The sequence below is a fragment of the Phalacrocorax carbo genome, chromosome 1, assembly GCF_963921805.1.
Source record: "Phalacrocorax carbo chromosome 1, bPhaCar2.1, whole genome shotgun sequence".
Taxonomy (NCBI): domain Eukaryota; kingdom Metazoa; phylum Chordata; class Aves; order Suliformes; family Phalacrocoracidae; genus Phalacrocorax; species Phalacrocorax carbo.
The window spans coordinates 113,264,566-113,290,682 of NC_087513.1; the positions used below are offsets into that span (position 1 = coordinate 113,264,566).

At 44.9% G+C, this 26,117-nt stretch overlaps 1 protein-coding gene across 3 annotated transcripts in view; it reads right to left on the reverse strand.

The window, feature by feature from the left end:
* The window catches only part of CYYR1 (cysteine and tyrosine rich 1), a 59,087-nt gene extending 39,055 nt beyond the window's left edge, over positions 1–20,032 (reverse strand). The window contains exons 1-2 of one of the 3 annotated variants that reach the window (XM_064470252.1): positions 19,627–20,032; positions 17,490–17,592 (exon numbers count right to left, since the gene is read on the reverse strand). In XM_064470252.1, coding sequence (XP_064326322.1) covers positions 17,490–17,592; positions 19,627–19,720 — 197 coding nt within the window. In that variant the 5' untranslated portion in view covers positions 19,721–20,032. Of the gene's footprint in view, positions 1–17,489; positions 17,596–19,626 lie in introns of those variants that run through there. The other 2 variants (XM_064470245.1, XM_064470256.1) reach the window with 2 other exon arrangements.
* Between the last annotated feature and the right edge of the window lie 6,085 nt (positions 20,033–26,117).

Sequence of the window (26,117 nt, forward strand, 5' to 3'; positions counted from 1 at the left end):
GTAGGAAAGGTCACTTATGTCCAGACACCATTATGTGTATCTTCTTTCTTATGCCCTGTTCCTTGTGAGAACTAACCCCACAGGTTATCTGAAAGCACATCCTCTCCTGCCTTGCTGACCCCACTAGAGTAAACTGCTTTGTTCTCCTCATCTTCCTCCTCACAGCCCTGGTGAGGTGTGATGGGAGACCTTGGGCATGGATGGTCCCCTCCACAAGGGCATGGCTGAGCCAGGCATGCGGAGGAATGAGCTGCCTTTCCACATGCTTATGCCAGCAACCTGGCAGAAAGAGGAGATGATTCATTAAATGGCTTTGGCCAGTTTCTCATGTCCTGAACACAGGCCAGGCTACCAGAAAGAGAGAGATTAGGTGGATGACGTTCCTCCACAACCCCTTTCAGCTCCCACACTCTGCAGGTCACTCTGCAAGACAAAAGAAACACCCCTGGGAACTGGCCCTTATATTTGGAGAATGACAACCTCTGCTGCCCTTTCCTGCCTCTCCTCGAACACGAAGCACCCCTGGAGGGGACAGATATGCTTCATTATCACCCCTCATTTCTCACACCTGCCTGCTGAGCCCCGCTGCCACCTTGTGTGAGCTCCTCCAGACAGACAGCTTAGCATGAACTAATACAATTACTTGAACTAAACCAAACCAATCACTTGTCAGAGCTATTAAATGGCAAGATGCCGGGAACAATCAAACACTCTCAGAACTTAAAAAGAAGCAAACCAGTAACTCACTCTGACTTTCGGTGGGAGAGGCTTTAAATCAAGGCAACGTCTTCTTAAGGTTGCTAGATCTGTGCAGTAAACCACAGAGAAGGTAGTCCCCTTCAGCAGACAGTCTCTAGACCAATTTCTAGAGCCCATTTACTGTACCAAGTTGGTACAACATCCTCATTCTCAAAGAGATGGAAGAATGCCACAAAGATACTATGCTGATAACGCATTGCTATGATGATTGGGCTCCAACCATCATTTCCGTCTATTTTATTTCAGAGATTAAAATGGCACACGTGAACCATTCATCAACCATTGCTGTGCATGTGGACCAGCGGCATTTATTACCAGTCCAGTTCTACAGCCTCAACAAGATTCCTATTGACTTCAAGGTAAATCAAGTTGGCATTTTCATGACCATTGGAAAACTGATTTCAGGCTGCAGAAAATAAGCCTGAGACAGGCACATAAAGGCAGATTTTTAATTTTTTTAAGACAGTTTTGAAAATATCATGTTAAAAATACAACTACAAAAAACTTGTTTCATAGCTTAAATATAACACTGCTATGAAAAATATGCTAAGTAGCTTAAGAGAATGAATATATTGTTGCTGAAATCTATTTCAAACAGGATAAAGCTTATTTTCACTCTCTTCTTGACCTCTGTTTGAGAAGATGCCCTGAAAATCTAGGTATTTTGTGTTGCATCCGATGGCACTAATTCAAAGGAATTTTCAACCTACATTCAACTATCAGAGATCACAGTGCAACCCAAATCCCCCTTCCTCCCTCATTTAATTCACCATCTTGGACAGCTTTCAGAAATAGAAATGGAGTCACAACTGATTAAGAGTTTATTTATTATATTTCACGGTTTAGCAGAAATAATGTAACAATGTTAGCGGAAAGTATTCAAGGATCAAGAATCCGAGTAATTGAGTAAGGCGAGAATGCAAGGGCTTTGAGGTAAGCATGTGTGTTTTCTTTTTTTTTGGTTTTGGTTTTGGTTTTTTTTTTTTAAAAAAAGGAAGAGGAAAGAGCTATGGTGCCGAGACTAAAAAGTCAGGAAGTAAGTGCACTAAAGTCAGCGTACACAAAGACATGCAGTTTTCCAATACAGGGGTAAAATTTTGGTCACGAAAGCAAGTGTCCCAAAAGCCAGGGGGGACTCCACAGGAGACCACCTGCAGAAAGTCTGAGTCTTTCGCGGCCTCTCAGAGCCTTTCCTCAGGAAGCAAAACTCTTGCTGGATACATGAAAACAGCATCTGGGATCCCTAAACACATTTGAACATAGGAGCTGGAAGGCACTTTGTTATGTTTTTAATTAGGTTGCATAGACCATTTCTCACTGTATTGTCACTGAATTCCTGAAACCCCACAATAAAAATGACACTTAATTAGAACGCTGAAATTTTTATTGCCTCCTCTTAATGTGCTAGCATCACAGCAGAACACATCTTGTTCGTGTTCAGAAAAGTTCCGCCACAGAAAACATGAAAAAAGCATCCCTGCACTGCTTTGCTAGTTGTTTACCCTGGCCAGGAGGTACTGCCTCTGCAAGGAGAGGGTACACTGAATTCTCTGGGCCTTGTGCATCTGGTTTGAGCTTCCCAACTAATACTTTGCTTGGCATCAGCTGTGATGCATTTTGATTGTAATCAGTAGCAGCTGGAATGAGGCCAGCAAAATGTTTCATATGAGCTGGTAAAGAACTTCGGCCATCAAAGGCCCAAGCCACTTACAGGTCTGAAACCTCCCGTATCAAGATCAGAGAGGGGATCTTTTGCACTGCTGCATGCAGTGGGCATGAAGGGGCCAAGTTTAAATCTATATAAAGATGTACGTGCCCTTACGCATTGAAAACATCTCCATGGAAGACATGTACGAATCTTACAATCCCACTGCTCCGTGAAAACAAAGTAATTGAAGGCTGCACCACAAAGAATACAAAAGAGGAACAAATAAAGGTCACAGAAACACCCTTAAATCTGTCATCTGAGAACTTCCAAAGTGCATTCATTTAAAATGTATTTTTCTCACACACACATTTACGACGGGGATTTTGCATTTACATCCTAGGTCCTGACTGGCATTGGAAAGTTTTCAGTGCTAGTACTAATCCCCGAAGAACCTCGCTGCAAACAACCCTCATTACAGGATAATTCTTTGCTGCCTCCACTTTTTGACATGTCAGCCAGTTCTTAATCCTTTTAACTTCTTAATGAAGGAGTAGTTACACAATGGCGGCGTCCTATGGAAGGTCACCAATCTGCCCCTTGAGAGCACTTCCCTGGCACATGGCACGGAGAAAAGGACTGGGGTCCTGCTCACAGGGCCAGACAGCTCTGGGACACACACCTTCTGGGAAGATGGGGCTCCCAGGCTGGGAGAAGCAGCAGCAGGCATTTAGAGCTGAGGAGTAACACTGCTGCAGTGCATTATTTCCTCTGAAGAGCCGTACTGCTTGCAGCTCGGCTCCCAGGGCAGAGGCAGTGACAGCTCCCACCCAGGGGCTGCAGCCTGACCTCCCTCAGGATGGCTGATCTGTGCCCTCGCACATCGCTACAGCGCGTGAGGCACAGCATCGCCCACCCAGGGAACAGCAGCAATGATGCTGAGCCTATGCAAAGAAGAGAAAGGAGAGCTTTTCCCTCTGAACCGTTATGGTCCTGTGATGGATAAGGTGCACTTTCAAGCCCAAACTGGTTTTATTTTGGCTCCTGGGCCTGTTTGGAGCTGCTACAGTGGAAGAGTAAACACCTGGCAAGGGGAGCTCTTCCAAGCGACATGCTCGTGACCGAGGTTTTTGTGTTGCTGCAAGTCATCACGAGGGCTTTCCAAGCAGGCCAGGCAGGTGGGACAGGGACAACAAGTAAAATCAGCTGGGTATTTTCTGAGGAAGAAGCAACTAAAAACCACAAGAATAAAACAGGACTGTGGAAACACTTGGCTACAAAACGGGGGCCAGTTTGATGTTCAGCCTCAAGCAACTTCTTAAGTAGGTCAGAGCACAAAACCCAAAGCTGAAGATTTGAATTCACAGCAGGAGAAACTTCTGATCCCCATTTTATGGCACAGGCACCTGGACAGAAAGGTTGTGTTGCTCTTGTGAAGCCAATATGAGGGTTTTGTTGACAATACCAAGGAAAAAGGTACTTCTCACACCAGAGTGTGGGCAGTGGAGCACAGGGAATCCTTATGGTGGTGGAGCTGCCACAACGCTCTTCTGGATGGCCAGAGACAGCCTGAAAGATTTTGTTTGCCTGTTTTGGAGGAAAATCTCATAGTTCTCCTCATGCTGGACCATATTTTCAGTCAGTGCATGTCAGTATACATCAAGTAACTGGAGGATTTTGCCCAGTTAATTGACAGTTTGTATCTCCTGACATAAGTTGGGAAAAAATGAGAGTGGTAGAAGTATAGCAACAGCTATAGCAGTGCTACTGGCAGTTATGGAGGAGCCATTAGTCCTGGCAGTTATTAAAACCATTCAATGCAAGTGACAGATAACAGTAATAAATCAGCTGACTTGTTTCACGTATCCACACATCCAGTGTTTTCTGTGAGCACAGCAAGTATTCAGCCTGGAAAAACAATAGCACCTCATTACAAAGCCCTATCAGCAACTGCAACATACATTAAATTATTGACACATAATGAAGCCAAAGTGCAAACCCTGACTTGAGCTGTAGCTCCTTTAAACAACGGCTGCTAACTGATTACTTGCCTTCCAGTTACCAGTCTCACAGAGCAGTAGTTACTTTTATATTAGCTAAAAGAAGTACTGCGTTTTCCCTCAACCTGAGGGCTGTATCCTGATGGTACGGCCTTGGGACCCTACCGGGAAGGTGCGAGAGGGCACCCGTGCAACAAGAGCACGTCCTCACCACCCACAAGGCCTCTGTGTCCTCCCTGCAAGGTCCTAGCCTCTCCCAGGACCCCCTCCAGCTGCCCCTGACCCACCAAGCAAAAGCTGAGCACCAGGCTGGACCAATGCACCCAGAACTGTGCCGTCCCAGAGCATGGCACCACAGGCAGGTCTGGGAGGACAAAACACAAGCGTCCACCAGAGACAGGCAGCAGGGTCAGGCCCCAACGAGGGAGGATGCTCAGGGGGATGAGCTCATAGTACCGAGGTACAGCCTGCCCTTTCCCTTCAACTACAGAGCACAAATGCCATGAGCAATTCTCCTTTAAGCCCCAGTATGCGACAAGGCATAGTGAAAGAGTACCAAGCAGCAGTTTTCAATCTTCCACACAGCCTTGCTCTGCCCCACACAGGCAGCTGGAAACTCCTCAGAAGGAGTCCTGGTGATTTTCTGGGTGAGCCACTAAGCCTCCCCCTGGGGAGTAACCTCCCCAGCTTTTAAGCAACAAAAACTTCCAATTAACTCAACTTCTTCACGGAAGAAATAAGTCAACCTTTAATGACAGTATGACCCCATCATTGCAAGTTCCTGGGGTAATTTGGGATTGCAAGCAGCTCTGTAATGACAACAAATCTCTGGAAGGAAAATCAACCAGAAGTATACAGAAACTTAACTGATGCTGTCTCAAAGGTATCTGACTGTAGCTGTACCTGACAGATTTCAGGTGACATGGAGATAAACTACAGGCATTATTTTTCTGGACTCCTAAAAATATCTGATGATCTAGTGGACACTCAGCACAGAGCCCAGTGGGGAGAAGCCCTGGGCCGGAAATCACAACCACCTCCCTGCAGCCCCCCATCGCCCACCTACCCAAGTGGGATCCCCCAGCATGGCTATTCAGCTCTTTGGAGGGGATCACAAGGCTCTTCAGATGCCTACTGGGGCATCTTTCTGGGGAACTGGTCACAGACACACAGAACAAAACCCTCCTTGCAGGAGGGACAAAAAGACCCTGCCTCCCTTAAACAAGGATGCATGGCTCAAAAACCCGAAGTTGCTTTGTAACTTGCCAAATTGGAGTGACGTCAAACAGGGCTGTTTCCCGAGCAGTGCACGGGCCAGTTGACACGCAGAGGTGACTGTGCCTGCTGGATAAACAGTACTTATCACCGTCTGCTGTGCAGATGCCAGCCTGGAGGTCAGCTTCTAAGCAGCTGCTGTCAGCCTGCGACTGCAGAGGAATATGGCTGAGAGACCTGTACCTACCAGCTTGCCAAGAGCTTCAAAATGTTTGATCAGCCCAGGCCCCAAATGGAACAAATCCTTACTTCTGTGGCTAATGCAAAAGGACCTTCCTAGGTCATCAAAACCATCCCCTGCTAGCAGAGGCAGCCAGGCCATAGAGGCCGCTTCACGAGCTGGTCTCACTCCCTCACATCCTCGCTTCAAAAGAAAGGATGACTGGGGAGGAGCGTGAGGAGCAAGCAGGCAAAATTTCCTCTCCTGAAGGAGAATATGGAATTTTAATGCCAAATAAATTATGTTAGAAGACAGCAAAAATGTAAGCTTACCAAATACAGATGTTAAATACGTAGGTCCCCATCTAATCTCAGCACATTATTTTAATGTAGCATATTATTCAAAACATACAGCAGACATGCCACTATGTTTACAGCACCCCTGTCATATAGCAATTTTGAAAGCATTATTGTCAAGCTGACATTTTATTACATTTCTGGAAATACGGTAATTCAATCATTAAGTTTCATTCAACAATCGTGAAGGCTCAGGAACAAAGACGTATTGTGCTTTACTGCAGATAATTTTAAATGTTGTTGAAAATGGAGAATGAGGGCCATAACTTTTCATCCATCCCCCATCCCCTTGAAGCTCTATTCCTTCTCTCTCCACTGGAATTTAAGATCAAATTATCCCTGCAAGGAGCCACCAGAGGAAAGCAATGCAAGGTAAGCAGATTGGTGATCCTGTCATCTATTTTCATAATCCTAGTTTACGTAAATAGGCCATCTATTTCCAAGCCAAACACAGGATTACTGCCGTGGACTGAACAAACATTATTAGCTTTCAGCCATGTAAATATAGTAGCTATCGTTGGACACAGCCTCACCGAGGTCTTTGGGGACAAGGACCACGCAGCATAGCAAGTGGTTGGCACACTGCAGTGCGGGAGAAGCTGTGCCCCAGAGCAACGATGCCGGCAAACAGAAAGGCAGACAAAAATAACCACTGTCTTAAAAGAATGCAACATTGGCACATAAGGTGCTCTGACAGAAGGGTTTTGTGGGAAGGTTACTAATTACTTAGATTAGATTAACACGAAGGCTTCTCACTCACAGCTGAGAGTGCTTTTGTGCTGGACATGGCACACAAGGACTCCTCGCAAGGCCATCCTCCATCCCAAGAGGTTTTCATATGAATATGCTTACCCATGGCACATTTAATGCCTACATTCAGACATAAAACTTTGGCTCCAAGTAATCAAAATTCTGCCCGTAAGTCAAATACTTCATCTTTATTTTCTGGTAGTTTATACTGCTCTTAGAAGCGAGGAGCTATCACCAGCAGGAGTACACGCTACGTGGATGGCAGACAGGCAATGATAATGCCCAGACACTGTAGCCTTGCCTGACAGGATATTGTGAGCCTGAAACAACTGACAATCTTAAGTGTTTTGAAACTCTTGGAAGATAATATGCTACACAAGTGCAAAGCAAGGATGATTACAAAAAGCGGTATTCTTTATATAAAATATCACACACAAAAAAATTCTTGTTACTCTTCCAGGAAATTTTCAAAGATTCCAAGAGATGTATTTCAACAAGGTCTTGTACAAAATACTATTAGAGTTGCTTTAGTCCCAACAATGAAAAGTTAAGTGTTAAATTTATGCTGGCTGCTTATTTTCTCTCCTCTTGGTTTACATTTCCAAAGTAGCAGATGAGGAGAGGCCCAAAAGCCCAGGAACTTGAAGGATTTGATCCAAACAAAAGAATTAAGAGCTGCTGTCATATACCATTTAAACACCATCATATTTTAAGTGCTACTTATACCTAAGTAATTAATTTTGGGTCTCTGCAATGCTTGTCTTCCATTTCCAAATTCTCCTCAGTCTGATATCAGAATATTTATGTTTCTCCACGCTTAGGGATCTATTGCAGTGGCATTGCAATAAGAGAATAAGTGCTCTGCAGTGTTCCTCCATCCTCCCCGTTCACCACCCCAGCCAAAGCCGCAGAGGCCGGCCGGCCTGGAGTAATCCTGGAGCCTTGAACTCTTAATGCCAAGTGCTGCCAACGGGCACCACTGACGTGGTGCTTCTACAACACAGATACCAGGACAGGATCTTAACACCAGCCAGTATTCTAGATGGTTTTAGTGTTGTAGGAAAATGGGAAAGAATTTCAAAAGAAAATTGATTATAAGATAATTGTGTGTATATATACACACACAAATATACATATATATACACATGTATATACATACACACATCACGTAGAACTGGTAACAGGCAGCAGTTGCAATCCCCTGCCCTCTGCTTGACAACCCTCCTGTTCTTCCCAGTTTATGTTACCTCACCCAGAGGGTTGCAAACTGCTCCTGGGGGGCTCTGTCCTCTGAAGTCATCCGCTGGTGAAGCTGGAGCCTCCCTCTCCATGGTGGGACATGCCACTCTCTGAGGCTAGTTAGCTTCCCTCCTGACCCAAATGATTATTTCTATTCTGTTCCTTTTACTGGGGAGGAAGAGGGACCACCAGTCGTGAGGGGAGGGGAGGGAAGGGGAAGGGGAAGGGGAAGGGAAGGGCACTGCTTACATCCAGGCCCTCTCTTACCCTGCTGCTGGAAGGAAAAAGTCAAATGCATAGGCACAACAGTTATAAGCAGTACAGAATATCAGAGATCAAAACTACATTTAATGTGATAGCATAAGCACACACATTTGGGATTGAATTTTATACGATATTCCTAGTTTACTAACACTGGTGCCCTATGGGCTGCTCATTGGCTGGAAATAGCTACAGAGCAGCAGTACCATAATTATACCTTCATTAGATCACCTTGACCATGGACTGCATGAAGGACTGGAGCAGAGATAGTTTGCACAGTCCCTTTACGCTTCAACAGCGGCATAGCAAGTCCACAAGGCACCTAAAAATAAGGTTCACTGTGTCTTGGCTGACAAACAGATGTTTCAACAATAGCCGTAGATCCTCAGTACCTCTTGTGCTTGTGACAAACTGTACCATGGGCCTCAATAAAGAGAGAGACACTGGAACATTCAGCATTAAACCAAGCCTCTCTTGTGAGCAAAAGGAATAACTGCCTTTAATGACAGCAATAAAAATCTCTTATCTGTGTGGACAAGCCAAGAGAGGGAGACACGATCATGAAACATGGCTGCCCAGTTTGTGGTATGAATGCCTCTCCAACCCATACTAAATACTTACTTATGGAATAAGTCCCAGGAGAAATCTTGTATTTTACAAAAATAATTATTTACAGAAAAAAAAAAAAGGGGTTTTATGACAGTGGAAGTGGTTCTGAAAGTAGACATCACAACTTTTTTTCTTTTTTTAAACAGAAAAATCATTGAGAAAACTCCAATGAATTTCTGAAGATTATATTAACTGTGGAATTTCGATCTAGTTGTGGTTATAAATCTCGAAGGAACTTGTGGCTGCCCTGTGAATTAACAGTTCATTTCCTTTAATTTTTAATAACTCACTTATATACGCCGAACTTCATTTCTGCCCCTTAAGGAGGCGCATTAAGATTAGAATGAGAGTTTATCTTTCTAGGACAATATTGTTCAAATATTGAATTAGTGCTACAGATTTTATTTGGATTGGCTGCAATTACACTGTGCATAGCATCAAATGGCCCTCCTGTATAGCTTTTGACCCAGAAGGATCTTCGTTAATAACCCTGCTCTGAGTTGGTGTGATATTACTTACTACAGAGCAACCAGTACAAAACGCAACAGACTAATCCTCTGAGAATCCCGCAAGGTCAATGAAATCTCAGAATTGGCCAATAAACCAGAAATTCTCCAGCTGGGGGTAGGGAAGGCATGTATGAATTGGATGCACAGGAAGAGGATGAGTCAGCTGAGGTGGGATTTGTCCTATGTACCTCCTGACCCTCCAGAAGTGACACACCTTACTAAGCAGCACTTGAACTGGGAGCAAGGGAGCATGAAGTGACAGTGGACGTGGACGGTACCATGGTGATTAAAAAAAGAAAATAGAAAGAAAAAAATGGTTCTTTCCAACACTTGGATTCCACAAGGTATTTGAGCTTACAACTTGCCCCATTATAGCCAAGTGCATGAAATCCCCACGGAAGTAATTAGCTTATTGATTTCAACAGGATGAGTACTCTATCCATTGCACCTACTCACCGCCTTGAAGTTACAAATGCATTTAATTACTTTGCTGAACTGGTACCTAGCAGACTGCCTGAATTCTCTCAAAAGCTCTGGATGTACAGATGACTGAACAAAGTTACAGATTCTTACCAAATTCAGAGGTGGACCTCTCACCCACTTGAAAGGGAAAGGTGTGTGAGGGGGTATAAAATAACAAATAACAGACAGAAGGTAGAATTCTTATGAAGAAAGGACAGTCATCTTGTGATCAACCTAATCCCCAGGCTCAGTCTTTACATCAGTCTCACTAAGTGTTAAGAAAGCATTTTTCTTTTATATGACCAAACCTTATGGGAAAATCCTGCGGGCTTCCAAAACAGACCACGGCAAGTGATAAACACAAAATTATCTCTCCTTTTCACTGAAAAATCTTTTCAAAATAAACAGTGCAGTATAAGCAAGTTAATTTCACTGAATTCCTTATGAATGTTTATTCTCCCCCCCTAGAGTTTTCTGTAAGCCACAGAGAGCATTTCAATGATTTATACCTTAATACTTCCATTTTCAGTCCAAATTCTAACTATCTTCCAAATGATGAAAAACAGATGATCCGCAGGGATGTCAACAACTCAAGTTTTAGCACAAAACCGTGCTAGCCTTTTTTCTTATGAACCACTGAACTCGCATGTTTACAAAGACTTCCAGTTTTCACTAGAAAAAGTATTCTAGTTCTTATCGCTACCTACTAAAATAAAAAAAACACCTAACCTTCCAAAAACAATCAAACAAACAAAAGAACGTGGTCCCATTAGTCCCAAACATTTCAAAATGATTAGTGAGACACCCATAAAAACAGAGGTGGGACACTCGAAGCGGGAGCTATCTTCTGAGAGCTGCTGTTTGGCAAGCAACACAGTTTTTTTTTTCCCATTTTGAGCTGCTTGTCACAACACTGGGTCAGAAATGAAAACACAAAGGTCTAAAGAAGAGGTGCCCTGCGTTTTAATTCTGGTGTTGACAAGGGTTTCCTCTGCAGCCGTCGTCAGGAACAGATACTGCTCTGGTCATAAATCTGATCGCACATTCTCCACTGAAGGATATGAACTGGGACAATAGGCATGGAACAAAAAACAACTGGAAGTTCAAACACTTTGCAAAGGTCACATTTTGAATACCAGTTCTCTCTCCAGCAGATCTTACAATGAAAACGTGGTCCTAGGTCTTTCTCTAAGCTGTGGTTCATCAAAACCCCTGCACAGAGAGAGCTGGGTCTCCTCTCTTGTGGAGGTTTTCCCAGGCTGAAGCAAGGATACTGTGCTACCACAGGTATTACAGACGCCGACGACCAAGAATTAAAAGGCTGAACTGCTATTCACCTCTTGGACAGAATGAAAGGGAAATGGTTTTAGTGTAATTATCAGAGCCTTCCCCTTACCGATGACATGTTTATAGCCAGTCCCCAGCACTCAGCACAAGCATCCTCAGGCTCTGCTCCGTGTGCTCATTCAGGAAGACGCTCCTAATCAGCAGCCACAACTCAAGCCAAATGGAAAAAATAATTATTGAGCCAGGCCTTTGGTGCACCTCTGGCATTATATCAGAAGTCACAGAGCCAGAGGCATGAAATGGCAACTGCCAGGTAAACTGCAGTTTTACCTGTTGTCCCAAAGTGCTTCAATCATGGGAAATTTTGAACATCATCTTGATGAAGAGGAACACAATTTTATTTTAAGCAGAGTACCATACAACTGTCATGCAGACACAGAACCATCCCCGACCCATATGCTGCTTCGCATATTTACTGTGGGATGCCTGAAAGTGTCTAATTTTAATTATTTGGAATCTACAGTGAATGCCAAGATTCCTGTGTTGGTTTTTTTTTTTATATTCTCTATGAACTCCAGAGGCTACATTTCTATATTCCTAACGCTTCAAATGTTAATTCTGTCCTTTGGTGCACTCCTCCTCCATACTCACCCTCCATCCCATATTCTCATATCAAGTGAATCAGCTTAAGGGACATTCTTCCTTTCACAACCAAAATGGCATTCTCCAGGGTCAGCTGCTTTTCTCAAAAGTACTACTCGATGTAAAGTACTCTATGTCAAATGCCACCCTTAGATACACTACACTTGGCTTTTTCTTCAGTTTTGCAGGCTGAGGTATGCACACAATTTTTATGCTAAATGTATTCTCTGCCTCTTTTCCTCCCATTCTCTCTGTCTGCCTTCCTTCCTTCCTGGCCACATTGTGCAATCTCTAGACTTAAAACAAAACAAAAAGCCCACCCAAAAAACTCACTCCCTTCAACACACGTTGAGCTCATGTAAAATACACCTGATATTTCAGCAGTCACTGAACAGGCTATTGCATCCTCATTATCTCCGGTAAGATTTTTCCACCTACTCTCTCACAAATCACCATTCAATACTTGTAATTGGATCACAGTTCTCTGAAGTTTTTATTTACTTTTTCCTCCAGTTACTTTTGAAGTCCTTGGAATCATGTATTTTGTTTTACTTTGTTTTGGTTTCCTAAATAAAAGTTGCCTTAGAGTAAGTCATTCTGAAGACATTTACCAAAAAACTTCATACACTTCGCAATGTAGCGTGGCATCACTGCATCTTAGCTTTCTTCTTCTGCTTAAGCCAACATTCCAGTTTACTCCCTTTAAAGACTTATCCAGGAAAATATAGGCCAATCATCAGGGCTGAATATTTTATCAATGAGTTTTCTTAAATACTGTGGGCCAAATACAGGTGTAAGTCCCTTCATTTCCACTGAATATTCAACTGGCCCAGCAGTATCCATTGGAAAGAACAGCTGGACTATTTGTCCTCTTTGCTCCATTATTTACCTGGAATCTGGGATTATTTCACATCAACTCACAGCTGCTGGCCGTGAAGTGCTGTGAAAGAGCAAAGGCAGCATCCAGAACCACACCCGACAGCACGCAGCTGCTGACATCTCTGCCCAGAGAGCTCCCCGCGGCTCAGAAGTTACCTGCAGGCCATAATAAACACAAGGCACAATGTGCTGAAGCCTAAACTGGAGATTAGCCCGCAGAAAATCCACCAGGATAAGTATGTGGGGCAGAAGCAGATATGAAGAGCACTGTCAGAAACACTCAAATTTGGGCTCTGCAGAAGAAACCCCTTTCGTTCTGACTCCCACCTCTGAGGAGCTCTGGGGTTTCAGGGTGGAGCTGCAGGCAGTAACCAGATGTCTCCAATTCCTCTGAGAAGGCAAAATGCTGCTGGTTAGTTAGTTGGGGAGATACTGTTGTTGTGGGCAAACCTGGAGCATCTGTCATGGAGAAAACAGGCTGCAGTTCTCACAGTCCCAAGCCTGGCAGCAAGCTGCAGAAGCAGACACAGCACAGGGAAACTGATAAAAGGTCAATCACAAGTTGACTGAATAGCTTAGGAACTAGCTTCTGAGGAGGAGGGTAGTCTGAGTTTCTTGAAGTGCTGGGATGATGCTGAAGGCTGGAAAGGGTGCCTCCAAGCTTTCTTCTGGGGGAGGGGGGAGTGAAAAGGTGGGCAGGAGGAACGGTCTGAGCACTTAAGCATCCCTGTGCCTTTTCCTTCACCCCACAGACACAGCTTTGTTATGTTGCACAAGTCCAAACATAGATCTGTAATTTGTCCAAGAAAAAAACATTTTTAGAAGGGCTAACTATTAAGCACTACATGCCCAGCAAATAAACAGGAGGAAATACATATGCATCAGAGGAAATAATGACAGGCTGTAGCTATTGAAAACTAGTGGGAAGGGAAATATAGCTGGAACATTAACGCTGTACAACTTGCTCTGAAAGGGCATCACGAAGGGCGGGGAGAGGAGGAGGAAGGATGTGTTACTTTACATTAGAGATGCTCGTGGGATTACAGATGACTCCATCACAGACCTCGAACGCTTACAGATTGTACCTGTAGTCCAACTAAAGATGGAGTTGTGGAACATCTCTTACAGGTCCTGAAATCCTAATACTAGCATGAGCCGATAACTCTGCATCTGTTCTTCATGTGTGGAAAGAAAACAGGCTAATCACAGATGCACACAGCCTGGAGGATGTTTGCTGAAAACCTCATGTGACTAAAGAAAAAAAAATTCCCCAATGTCCTAAAAAGATGGCGATTTCTTAACATAGAAAATTCTGAAACCCTACATAGAATATCTCAATGTTGAATCTCATTTTAATGAGTGAAGAGAGTTAATTAATCACCTGAAAGCTACAAGCAACGTAAGTATCAATGATCATGATCTAGTCACACTGACTTTGTTTTAAAATCAGTATTTACATTATTGCCTGGTGTTTATAGTCTGTTTGCACAATTGCTGGCATATGGGTCTAGAAAGAGAAGAGTGAGAGGCGTGAAACAAAACAGAATTGTTTAAAAAGAACCTACTGCATGCCAAAAGGCTTTTCCAAAGCTGCAAGAGAGTTACGCTTGTGAAAAAAAAAAATCCTAGAGAAGATTAAGAGCAGAAACTTCAGAAAGACATGCAGATTTATAAAGAACAGAGAGAAGAAAAATTAGTGTGAACAAAGAAAGAAGCATAGGCAACCCCTAAAGAAGCAGAGGAGCCAGTACAGCACTGAGGGCTACTAATGGTGTTTAAGACAGTAAAAAAGGCACTTATAAAAGCACCCACGCAGATCAAGTCCATTGTTTGGTGCAGACAGTAGGGTCAAAAATGACGGCACAGGAAAATAAGGATATTTAAAGAACAGCATTACATGGAACTATCAGGACACGTAGTTTGTTGGATCAAAAATGGTTCGTTGGAAGATTTCAATACACAGTTGTCAACAGAAAGACATAAGCAGGTAAGTTACTAGTGGCCATTTCTAAATTCCAGGGATTGTGACTACTTCTAATGCAACCTCATCGGTTTGCCATTTGGGGGTGAGGCAAAATGAAACTTCTGCAGGAAAAGCTTGCGCACACACACACAAAAAAACCCAGTATAGTGACAAATAATGAAAAGGGAAGGTTACTGTTATGGACCATAGTTAAAGTCACAATAACATCTTTTGCAACACAACTAAATGCAAGGTGGTAACCCTAGCAAAGACCATGTTGCAGGCTTAAAGCAGCAGACGTGCTTTGAGGACTGTGACTTAAGGAATTAGAGCTGGAACAAATTGCTAGAGTTCATTTATGTCTTCTGTGATCATCACAGATAGCTGCTTCAAAATAGGTACTCAAAGAAAGATACAGGAAAAAATAAACCCAAAACCTTGTGCTCAGCCCTGCCAGCCACACTTCAAGAAGGAAGTGAAAATACTAGAGGGAGCTCAAAGGAAGGCCAAAGAACTGACCCCTGAGCAGGGCAAAGCAAAACAAAGCAAATCTTACATGTGAGGCTGACAGAGTTCACCCAGCCCAGTGGTAAGGTTGACAGCCGTCATGATGACTATTTAGGCCACATTTCAAACTTGCAGATAAGTTAAGAGCTGACAGTAGGAATTTCAGCCTTCGTTTCCCAGCAAAATTTCCCAGCGGTGTTAGTAAATGAACTATAGAACAGTTTACCAGGACAGATAGCGAACACACGAATGCCTGAAGTTTTCGAAAAGAGATTACATGTTTAAAGAAGACGTGTCTGAAACAGCTTTTTGGCGGGGGGGAGGAATCTATGGCTCGATGATGCAAAACATCAGGTCAGAGGAATATAATGACTCCCGACTGGTCTTCCAGTCTATGAATTGGAGTACTTAACCATAAAAAATGAGAAGAATCAAACGTCTCCTTTGAGACATGTTGTGGCAAACAGCACTTGTAAGAGCCCCTTCAGTATTCACAACCATCCAGTTACACACTTTACATTTGTCAAATAAACTTTAAAAAGACTAGGTGTCAACCTGGCGCTGAAGGCATGGTTTGAACATTTCAGCAGTCACTTCAAAGAATCCCCTGGCCGATCGTTTCCAAAGCAGAGCTCTGACATTAGGCTAGACAAATGCCAGTGATGTTCACGTGGAACTGGGACGTGAAATCCACTTGCTTTGTTGCTCTATGGGAAGCCTCTTTCTTATAATGTGATATCCTATGCTATTGTGTCCATCATTCCTAACCACATGTGAGCTGGAATAAGGTATTCAAAAACAGCACCTTCTTCTACGCATGTAAATGGAAAGCAATTTTGGAATGAGAAAAGAAAAAAGATATCAAAGCAGACATTCCCTAGGTGAGGGGGGGAAAAACATCCTCTGCCATTCTCCAACAGTAATCAATCTTAAGTGCATGCTTTTTTATTTCCAGAGGAATGAAGGGTTCTGGTGATCTATCATCATTTTATTTACTTTAGCCCAGGAAGTGTCTGATCTGCTTTAAAAACTGTGGATCAATTCTGTATTAAAATACCATCACTCTGCCTACTCCTTCAAAGTCCTATAAAATACACTGAAGGGAAGACTGGCTTGTCCCCCAGGTACCACGGCTAAAACAAAACCTGCATCAGAGGAGGCTTTTTAGAAAAAGCAACTACCACCTTCCCACTCACTCCTCTTCAAGCACCGAGCAGTCTGTACGACATACATCTTTTTTCTTTTCTGGTTTTAGCCAAGAATATAACCCAAAAATACGTCATAGACTGCATGCTAAAGGTTAAGGAAATTACTGGTGGGGTTGATGAAATGGGAGGTAAGATGCCCTATCCTGAAGAACAACATCTTATGTTTTGTTTAGGTTTGCCCTCGCACATGAACGCAATACTTACAGGCTGTCACCTAAATTAAGCCCAGAGCCTAGAGTCAAGTCCACTAGCTTCTCTTCTTCCTCACCAAAGCAGAGCTAACAGTGGCACTGGAGCCTATGTTTTTAATCAACAGTTTACTCCTAGATTTTTCTCTAGATAGGAAGTATTCATACCCACCCCATTTCACCTGCTGTGCTTTTTTCAAGTACTGTCAAACATGCTGTTTGTACTGCAGTGTTAAAAGGTCAGATTAACCTCACCTAGAATCTATTCAATAAACTCCACCAAAAGCCAAAACACCACTTAACGAAAACAAACAGAAAGAAAAAAAACCCACAAAATTCAACAAAAATAAAAAAAAGTATCCAAAGCAAAAAGAATTTCAAACCCAAGTCATTTGAACAGTGGTTTGGCTCAGGTATCGTAACAAAGTGTTTCAACAAACCCCACAAGATTTCTATTAACAATACTTTCCATTTGAAGAGCTTGAAACAAAGCTTTTACCACCTCTAAAGCTCACTTCCAGAAGTTATATTATTGTATACCAGCTAAGGACATAACCCTCAATTTTAGCAAGCTTTCTGGTATGCTTCAAAATTATATGCAACATGAGACTTTAGAGGAACACCAATATTTGCTACCAGCAAGGAAAAAACCAAACCAAACCAAAACCAAGAAACCCCAAACCCTGCTATTGTTTATTACCAAAACACAGTTTCCCACAACCCAATTTTACATCAAGCCCAGGAACACAGCACATCAATTTTTTTTTTTCTAAAGCACAAATATACTTACGAAAGGACATTCCCAATGTAGGCATAATATGAACAGCAGTAGGGAGTAGTCCCATCACAGCAGTAAGCTTTGCAGTCATTATCACACTGAGCCAGACAATCTTCTGCTGAATAAAAATAACATTCATGCGGTCAAACGGCAGCAACAACAAACTGCAGTACAGAAAATGCAATCTAACAGTTTTATTCAATCACAGGACTTCACTCCAGCGTGACCTGGCCCTGTAGTACAAACGGCAGCCCGTTCCCACTCATTCTGCATTTCAGTAGGAAGTTCAGATTTAGGTGCTTTGTGTATGGGTATTTTGTAGCTGGCCGCATCAGTTCCTTCTCGTATTTAATCATTTAAAATAAGAAAGAGCGTTTTGAAACGTCAAGACACCACGGAGCACCTTCTTCCATTCCCGCAAAGAGTCCAGAGGGAAACTTGAGGCCAGTTGCCTGTCTCACCGAGCTGCAGCAGAGGAGAAGGAAGCTGCCTAGGAACCAGCTACCTCCCCCAGTCCCTGCCCAGCCCCAGCCCCGGGTGTAAATTAGAATTGCTTGGCGCTCTCTCATCCCAGGCCAGCTGGCAGCAGCTCCCTCTCGCTCCGCTCCAGTGCCAGCGCCGTGGCCAGCATGGCATGGCGGCATCCAGCACCCTCTCTGCCCCACCGCCTGCCCAGCCAGGGCCACAAACATTTCCAGCAGCGATGCTCTGCCAGACTGAGGAACAACACAAATTGTGAAACAACAGTAAGAGAGCTCTTTACAATCAAGAAACATGGAAGAACTCGCATCCTTCTATCGCCGTGAGAAGTTATTCTGAAGCTATCAGCCTCTCATCTCTGGGTACTGCTACTGCACTGTAAAAGCATCCTCACAAGTCCCACTCTGCCCAAATCTCATCCCGGTCTCTCCCTCCCTTCTGCCAAGACCTCAACTGCAGCCTGGATGAACCCAAAGAGATTCCCTGCCCCACACACTGTCACTCTTGGTGACCTCTTTGGTCACGCAAAAGCATGCTGGCACAGTGGAGCCCTGAAAGCGCGGATGACAAACCGCGCTTCTGCATTCCCGGTACCCCGGTGCTCCCTTTCCCCAGGCAGCAGATCGCACCAGGGGGTTCCCGCTCTACATGTAGGTTTTACTCCTGTTCCTGTTACTGCTTCTCACCCACGCCGGCCCAGCTCTCAGGGTGCTGGCATCCAGGCAACCCCACCTCATCCCAGCCGCCGCCATGCTCCCGCGCCTTCCCCACCTCTGGCTGCAAATTCCCACCTGGCGCCGAGGCTCCTTCGCACACCAACTGTAGCGAACGGCTCGAGCTGCTGAACCATCCCCAAACCCAGCACCTTCACCTTGCTCGTCAGATTGTAGCAGGCCGGCTCTGTCAACCTGCTTGTGCTCGGTCTCTGCTTGACAACAAGTGCCACCCAAGCAGGAGGCCGGAGAGGCCGTGCGAGGCAGCATGCACAGTGGCTCCCGCGGCTGCGCCCCAAACCTGTGCGGTTACCCCTGTATCACACGCACAAAAAAGTGGAAGAACTGACCCATCGGCCTGGAGACCAGTTTCCCCAGCGCGTCAACTGGGGCAGCAGGAGGCACGGCAATCTCCAGGAGAGGGGAGGCCAGCAACTGGCATGGGCCCTGCTGCGAAGGAGCAGCAACGCAGAGGCGACCGCCTGCGGGACTCCCCACGCCACGGCTTTTGCGCTGTTACCCTCGCAGGACTCCCCGTGTCGGCAGCTTCGGGCTTTTGCGCTGTCACCCATTGTTTTGGCGCAGGCTGTGCCCCCGAGGCGCCCGGCAAGCGCAGCCGCCGCCGCCGCCTCGCACCGCCGCCGGGCAACCGGCGGCGCCGAGGGCTGCCCTCGCCCGGCCCAGGGGCACCTCACGGCTCCCCCCCGGGGGCCGCGACTGACCCTCCCCGCGGCCCGCACGGGGCTCACGCACAGCACACCCTGCACAGGGGGGTCCGGCTCCGACAGCCGCTTCCAACTCCGGCTGCCAATTCCATCACCGACAGCAAGACGAAAAAGCCCCCCGGCTGCCGCCTTACACCGGCCCTCGCCGCCCCCCCCGGTCCCGCTGGCGGCCGCCCGCCTGCAGCTTCGCGGCTCCCGCCCCGCAGCGCCCACCCGCCCGGCCCCGCTGACCTGCCAGGAGGAGGAGGAGGAGAAGGGCGGCCGGGACCAGGACCCCCCAGGCGGGGCGCCCCTCGGCCCGGCCGCGCCGCCCTGCTGCCTCCATGCCGGCAGCGGGCGCGGAGCCGCCGACCGCCCCGTCGCGGCGCGGAGGCGGGCCGGGGTGGGGAGGGTGGCGGTGGCGGGCGGCGCCGTCGGGGCCGGGCCGGGCCGGGCCCGCTGCCCCCCGCCGCGCCGGGGCCGCCCCCCCCGGCTGTCCCGGCGGCGCCGCGGGTGGCGGTGGCGGCGGCGGGGCCGCCCCGTCGCGGCGCGGCCAGTCAGGCTTCCCCGCCTCCCGCCGCCTTTGTCCGCCTCGGCCCGGCTCGGGCCGGCGGGGGGAGCCCCGCAGGGGTGTGACGGGCGGCGCCGCCGCGGTCAGGCGCGGTCAGGCGCGGTGTCCGAGGGGGTTTCTGCTGGGGTTAAACTCGCGGTCGTTTGTAGACTGGGATTAAAATGGTGATGTGTGGGCAAGTGGGAGAGCAGAACGGGTGTGCGGGCTCCGGTGAAGGTGGGCTGCCAGCCACGCTGGCGGCTGGAACGGCGGCACAACCAGACTCGGTCCCGCGTGGCTGCCCGCTGGTGCCCGCCTGAGGTAGCGTGGGGGCCTGCGGGTGCTGCGGGCAACCACGGCCTGGGCCTCTGTCCCGTCCCGTCCCGTCCCGTCCCGTCCCGTCCCACTGACTGGAAACCCCGAACATGCTTGTCCATGCTGTCTGCTATAAAAGATTTTCCATGACCAGGCCAGAACCATAAGTATTTTTCAGGAGTCATTTCTGATAACTGTTTAAATGCTGCCGTCACTAACCCTGGGCAAGAATTCCCACAGACAGGGCCCAGAGGCCAAAATATTTACCCCGTGGTCTCGCAAAACAAAAGGGTTAGCTCTGGCTTCGCACGAAGAGCTGCGAGTTGAGGAATGCCCTTTGAAAGGTTGAAGTACGCATGCAAAAATGAGAAACATCCACAGGTGTTTCTGCTCATAAAGGGCTTCCTGCTGCTGGCAGCTTCGAGAGGAAGGCTGACACAGAAACATATAATGAAATTTTTTTAAAGGATTTAGCTAGTTGACACTGACAACAAAACCCCAGATCACCGTGCCAAATCACTTGAAAGCCAGTTGTTTTGTTTATCAATGCACAGCTGAGTGTTTTTTTAAATGTATGCCAGAACCTGACCCTCAACAAAGAAAAACAACTTTTCATGTTTTTTAACTACCCTGCAGTGTATATTCCTTAGTTTACACAACAGCCTGAATTAAATGCATAAAAGGAAACTTCAGTTATATGCTAGCTGCTGAGAGTAAAACTTGGACCAGGTGGGTAACTTAATTTTGAAGGAATTGCATCTGCTCCCTGTGTCTTTGTCTGGTCACAGACCTCAGTTTCTCACTGAATAAATCCCTCAAAAAATAATGTGGTTTTGCCGATAGATAACATTATTAGCAAAGGATTTATCAGCTAAGGGAGACTCAGATCTCTTAGGTAACTCCCGGAAACTCTGACATCTCCAGGATTTTAATTTTAATTAATCATCTTCGATCGCTATGTCTGACTGTCTTAGAAAAGCCTTTTGTGGGTATTTATTTTCTTTTCTTCCACTTTCATTGCTGATTCCTTCCCTTGCAGTCCCCTCCCCTTCATAGCTCTCTCAGCAAGGCATATTTCAGTATTTCCCAAAAATGTTGGGTAAAATTGCTCAGTAGTTGTAAGCCAGCGTAGCACGTTTGACTTCAGTACTGATTTGCACGTAACAAACTTACAGACCTTCTGTGGCCGTTACTTCTTTCTGTCAGCAGGGGACAAGTGCTTTGAACCTCTCTAACACTCCCCAGCCCTAATTATTACTTCCCAAATACTGTCCTTTGGAAAAACGATTGAAAGGTCCATCTGACAAAGAGAAATATCTCTGTCCTCTTTCCACAGCTCCCAGCGTCGTGGAGGGCATTTGTAGAAGGCTGAAAAGAGAGAGAACAATGCCAGGGCGGAATCGTCTGGTTGTGCTGGGGTGAGGTGAGGGCCTTCGGGGACCAAAAGCTATTTCTCGTTCTCAGACATTTTAAAAGCAGACTACTTCATAGCAAAGAACAGCATAGCAAAAAAATAGCAAAGAACAAGATTAGAGCTAAGGTCGTAGCCACAACGATACTCCGTAGAAAACTCCGATCAGCACCACATGATGACGAAATCATATCTTATTAGAAATGTTTTTTGAAAGACGGTTTTGAAAAGCGTGCAGGATTGATAAAATCACGTTACGTGTACAAGCCCTGAAGTGCTAATCTTCAGGCACAGTTCAAGGAGAAAATCCCGCTCCCAGTGCACTAGTGTTTTGAAACTCACTATAATCAGGCATCTCTGTCTCCAGAAGCTTAATTAGCAGTTTAGAAACAGCAATTATCACACGTAGAGCACTAGAGGAAACTTAATAGAGAAAAAGGCACATGCTTAGGACAAGCATTTAAACTTCTTTACCTCTAGACTACCTCTAGAGAAATCACTTCAAAACAATTAACAGGATATCTTATTATACGTACTGAAGATGTCAGTTGTTGAACTCAGGCTGCTAACTGGCTGAACATGAGGAATGATAAATCTTCTACATGTTTTCCAGCATGTAACCAGCTGACAAACTTCAGCGCGCTTCCAAAAGAGCCTGGACATACTTTGTGGCAGCAGGGAAGCTGCTGAGTTGGGCAAACCCCTGGTTCTGGAAGGAGGGAAGGCTGGGAAGGTGTCTTTTCACTTCTGCCCCCTGTTATCCTGTAATGGCATTGAGGGGTGGTCTCATCGTCTGAGTGTTAGCCGCCTCTGAGCACCACCTTCTCCTGGCTCCGCAAGGTCCAGGTGCCTAGTTCTCAGCCAGGAGTGGTCCTTGTATCTGCTCTGGTACCTGGGAGAAGCGTGAGTCTCACCCTTCTTTTCCTGTAGGTTCCTTGTGTCGATGTCCAGCCACAGGGAGTAAAACAGATACACTGTACTTCAGATGGCAAATACCATTTCATTGTGTATTTCATTAAATGTCTTTTCCTCCACCATGAAAGAACAACCAGGATTAGCTGAACAGAGGGCATACTCCAACCGCTGCTGGAGTTAATGAAAGGCTTCCCAATGACTCCACTGTCACGTGGACCAGGCTTTCAATTTCTGATTCCCTCCCATCTCCCTTTACTTACCACTAGTCAGAAAGACTTAATCTTTTCTCCTCCTTTAAAGGGAAATCTTTTTGCACTTCTAATCAGTTTCATTGCCGCTTTGGGATGCTCTTTCTGCTACACCTTTTTCTGAGGATGGCCTGAATACTAAATGCAATATTTAAAATGGATTTTCAATATCAAGCTCTGTCCTCCTTTGACGGAGTGCCATGTCTCTTCCTGACTGCCCCATTAGCACACATTAGGTCTATTGTAGTATTGGCATATAGTTATATGTACGCTGTTAATGACTGTAACACAAAAAAATACATGCTTGCCTTCTTTTTCAAAAGTGTTGTCTATGCTACTTATCTCCGCACAAGCCACTCTATTATCTCCTTCAGGGTTTCTGATTTCTGCCAGTATCTTTGAGACTGGAGAATTTATCACAGAGCTCCTAGACGGCTACAAGAAAGTCTTGCTCTTTGCACAGGCTGCTGGTGCCTGTCACATGAGGAATGTGCTCAACACTCCTGCTTGTTGCTGTATAAAGCTTGCAAAAATGTGGGAATGCCATTATTCCTAGGCAGGAAACAACATACCTTATGGCCCCTTCAGTTATATCTACCATGTTAAGGTAGATGTAGTCTATGTGGTATAGCGGTTATATTCTACTGAACAGAATAATTCGACAGGTATAAATGCATTATTTTTTTAAAAGCTGGTGAAATCTTTACCTGCATTTTGCCTACAGAAAAGCTCAAGGCAGCAGAGAAGATGACACATGGATGTTTTTTAATTATTTGCAAGTCAGAAATCTCCCCGTTCATACCATCTTCATGCATTTGCGTACAGGAAGGGAAATAGTGGAACACCTTAGGCACTATTTCTGTTACAAGCTGGAGTGTCTCAAAACCACTGTATCCTTTCTGGTAGAGCACCAGTGATTTATAAACCTATGCTGATAGTAGGCACCTGCTGAAAGGCTGAATTTCATTCAGACTTGATAAAAAATATTGGTTTCCTTAATGAAACATTTATTTAATAAACCGATCAGTAGTTCTTGGTGAAGCTTAGCAAACAGTAGGAACACCTGGGGAAAATTCACTAACCACAGCAGTCTTGGGTTTAGGCGTTAACATTGATGTTTTTTCTCTTCCAAACTCCCTCCCTCCCAAACAATCTTTTTTTTTTTTTCATAATTCAGTATGAGAATTCAGAATCTGGGTAGTGAAATAGGCTTTCTTAAATATCTGTATTGCTTTTGAGGATGTAGGATTTGGCAGGATCAAAATCAGAAATATAGGACTTAGTCCAAACTAGGCTTTTATTTCCTTTTGAAACTAAACATCAGCTGTTCAACAGTCACCTGTGACATAACATCCGTGGTTGAAGTGAGTTAAGTAGCAAAGTAGAAAGTGCTAGGAGAGCTAGCTTATCATCTAATAAATCTCTTTTTTTTTCTTTTAACTGAAGAAAATTCCAGGGGCATTATTTTGCAAATTTTATCCTGCACATGGTTTTAGGGGACAATAATAAGTTTTTGTGAACAGCATCCTTTTTTAGAGTGACAGTCAGTCAGGAAGGCCCGTAAGGGGATGAGCAACAAGCTGGAGATTACCAAGCTGAAATGTAGTATCAACCTCCTGGTCACTTTTATTTTTCACATTCCTTCTGCAGAGCTTTTTAAATGATCAGCCAAACCTTCAATTACATTGGAAAGCATTGATACAGGATGGAGAGCTCTGTACCAAATTATCTCAGTCCCAGGAGAAGTGATGTACCCCAGAAAGCAATAAATCCCCATAGTTCTTCAGGGGCTATTACCAGCAGCCAAGATTTAGCATTATTCTAATACTAGTTTTGTGCCTTAGGGAAAATCCAGCAGCCCAAGATTCAGGGAACTATGAATATGACTTAAAGCTCTCTCATGTTGATTCAGGAATGCTACACCTAAGAATTTTGCCTGGATTTTTAAAATTATGTTAAATACTTGCAGAAAATATTTAGAAATTACTATATATTATCTCTTCTTTATTAAAGTTGATTATTTACAAATATATATTACAGTGCTGTAAATTTCACAGGAAACGTTGGCCTCTGTCACATTCAATTCAAACAAAGCAAGGCCTCTGAAGACATGGCAGAGGCTGACATTGAAGAACTATTTACAAGAAGCAGATGAATATCCACACTTAAGAAAGAAATAACTCAGCGAACTTCAAGTTTCTGCTCCAGACAGAACACTTTTTTAATTAACAGAATCATTCAGAGCACAGTCATGATGCTTCCACTATTCAACGCTGAGTGGGATTTTAAAAGCTTATGTTGGGGATAGGTAGATGCAGGTTTCACTGGATCAGCAGTTGCTGGTGAAGGATGCAATGGAGTCCAAAGAACAGCTCTGTCTGGTATGGTATATTTTCTCTTACAGTTTGCTCTATCTTGTGTTTTCCCAACACAACATGTATTATCTCAGTTTGTCTTTGTTATTTAGCACCTATGATAAGAGCAGAATAAAGGGGCGGTAGGAAAGTCTCTGGGTTAGGGGATTTTCCCCCTCTCATATAATAAACTACTGAAATTATTTTTCCTAAGAAAGGAACAGTGCAAACAGCCAAATGTCACCTTTTCCTGCAGCATCCAGCACATAGGGTGAGTAGCCTCAAGTTCCCTTATCAGTGTCCGTTGTAATTACTGATGCTTGACTAGTATTTGTGACCTTCAGAGAACTTTGTGAAAAATATCACTGAATTTACTTTTCTTCTTTGCTAAACAGATCTATATAGGAAAACATTTTATATAAATAAACACCAGACTATTCATTTCAGTCCACTGGTAGGCTAGGTTACAAATTCATACACTTATTTACTTGAATAAAGATGAAATAGCAAGTGGCAGCAATCAGCTAAGACTGGTGGCAAATGAAGAGGAGCACACTGCGTAGGAATTGTAGCTCATTGTATTTAGGAGGGAGGAAACAGTTTTTCTGCTGATCCTTTAGTCCCTGGCCTATAGTTGTAAGGGTTGAAACAGGTAGTGATCTGTAGTGCTATGTTCTTACATATTTGCTTGGGCAAAGTTAGCTATTTGCTATTTTTAAAAGGCCATCTTTTGTATTACATCCTTCTAATCCTCACGGTTGCAACAAAACGTACATGGCTCCCTTGCTGTTGTCAAGATTGCATGACTTCACAGGAACCATTACGTTGGAGAAAGCTTAACTTTTCCTTTTGAAGCCTAAGGGAATATAGGCATTGCCAGGCTAAAAGGATGGCAGTGCGGCATGCTGCTCATGGAAATGGTAGTGGAACGTCGTTAGTCCACATATGCT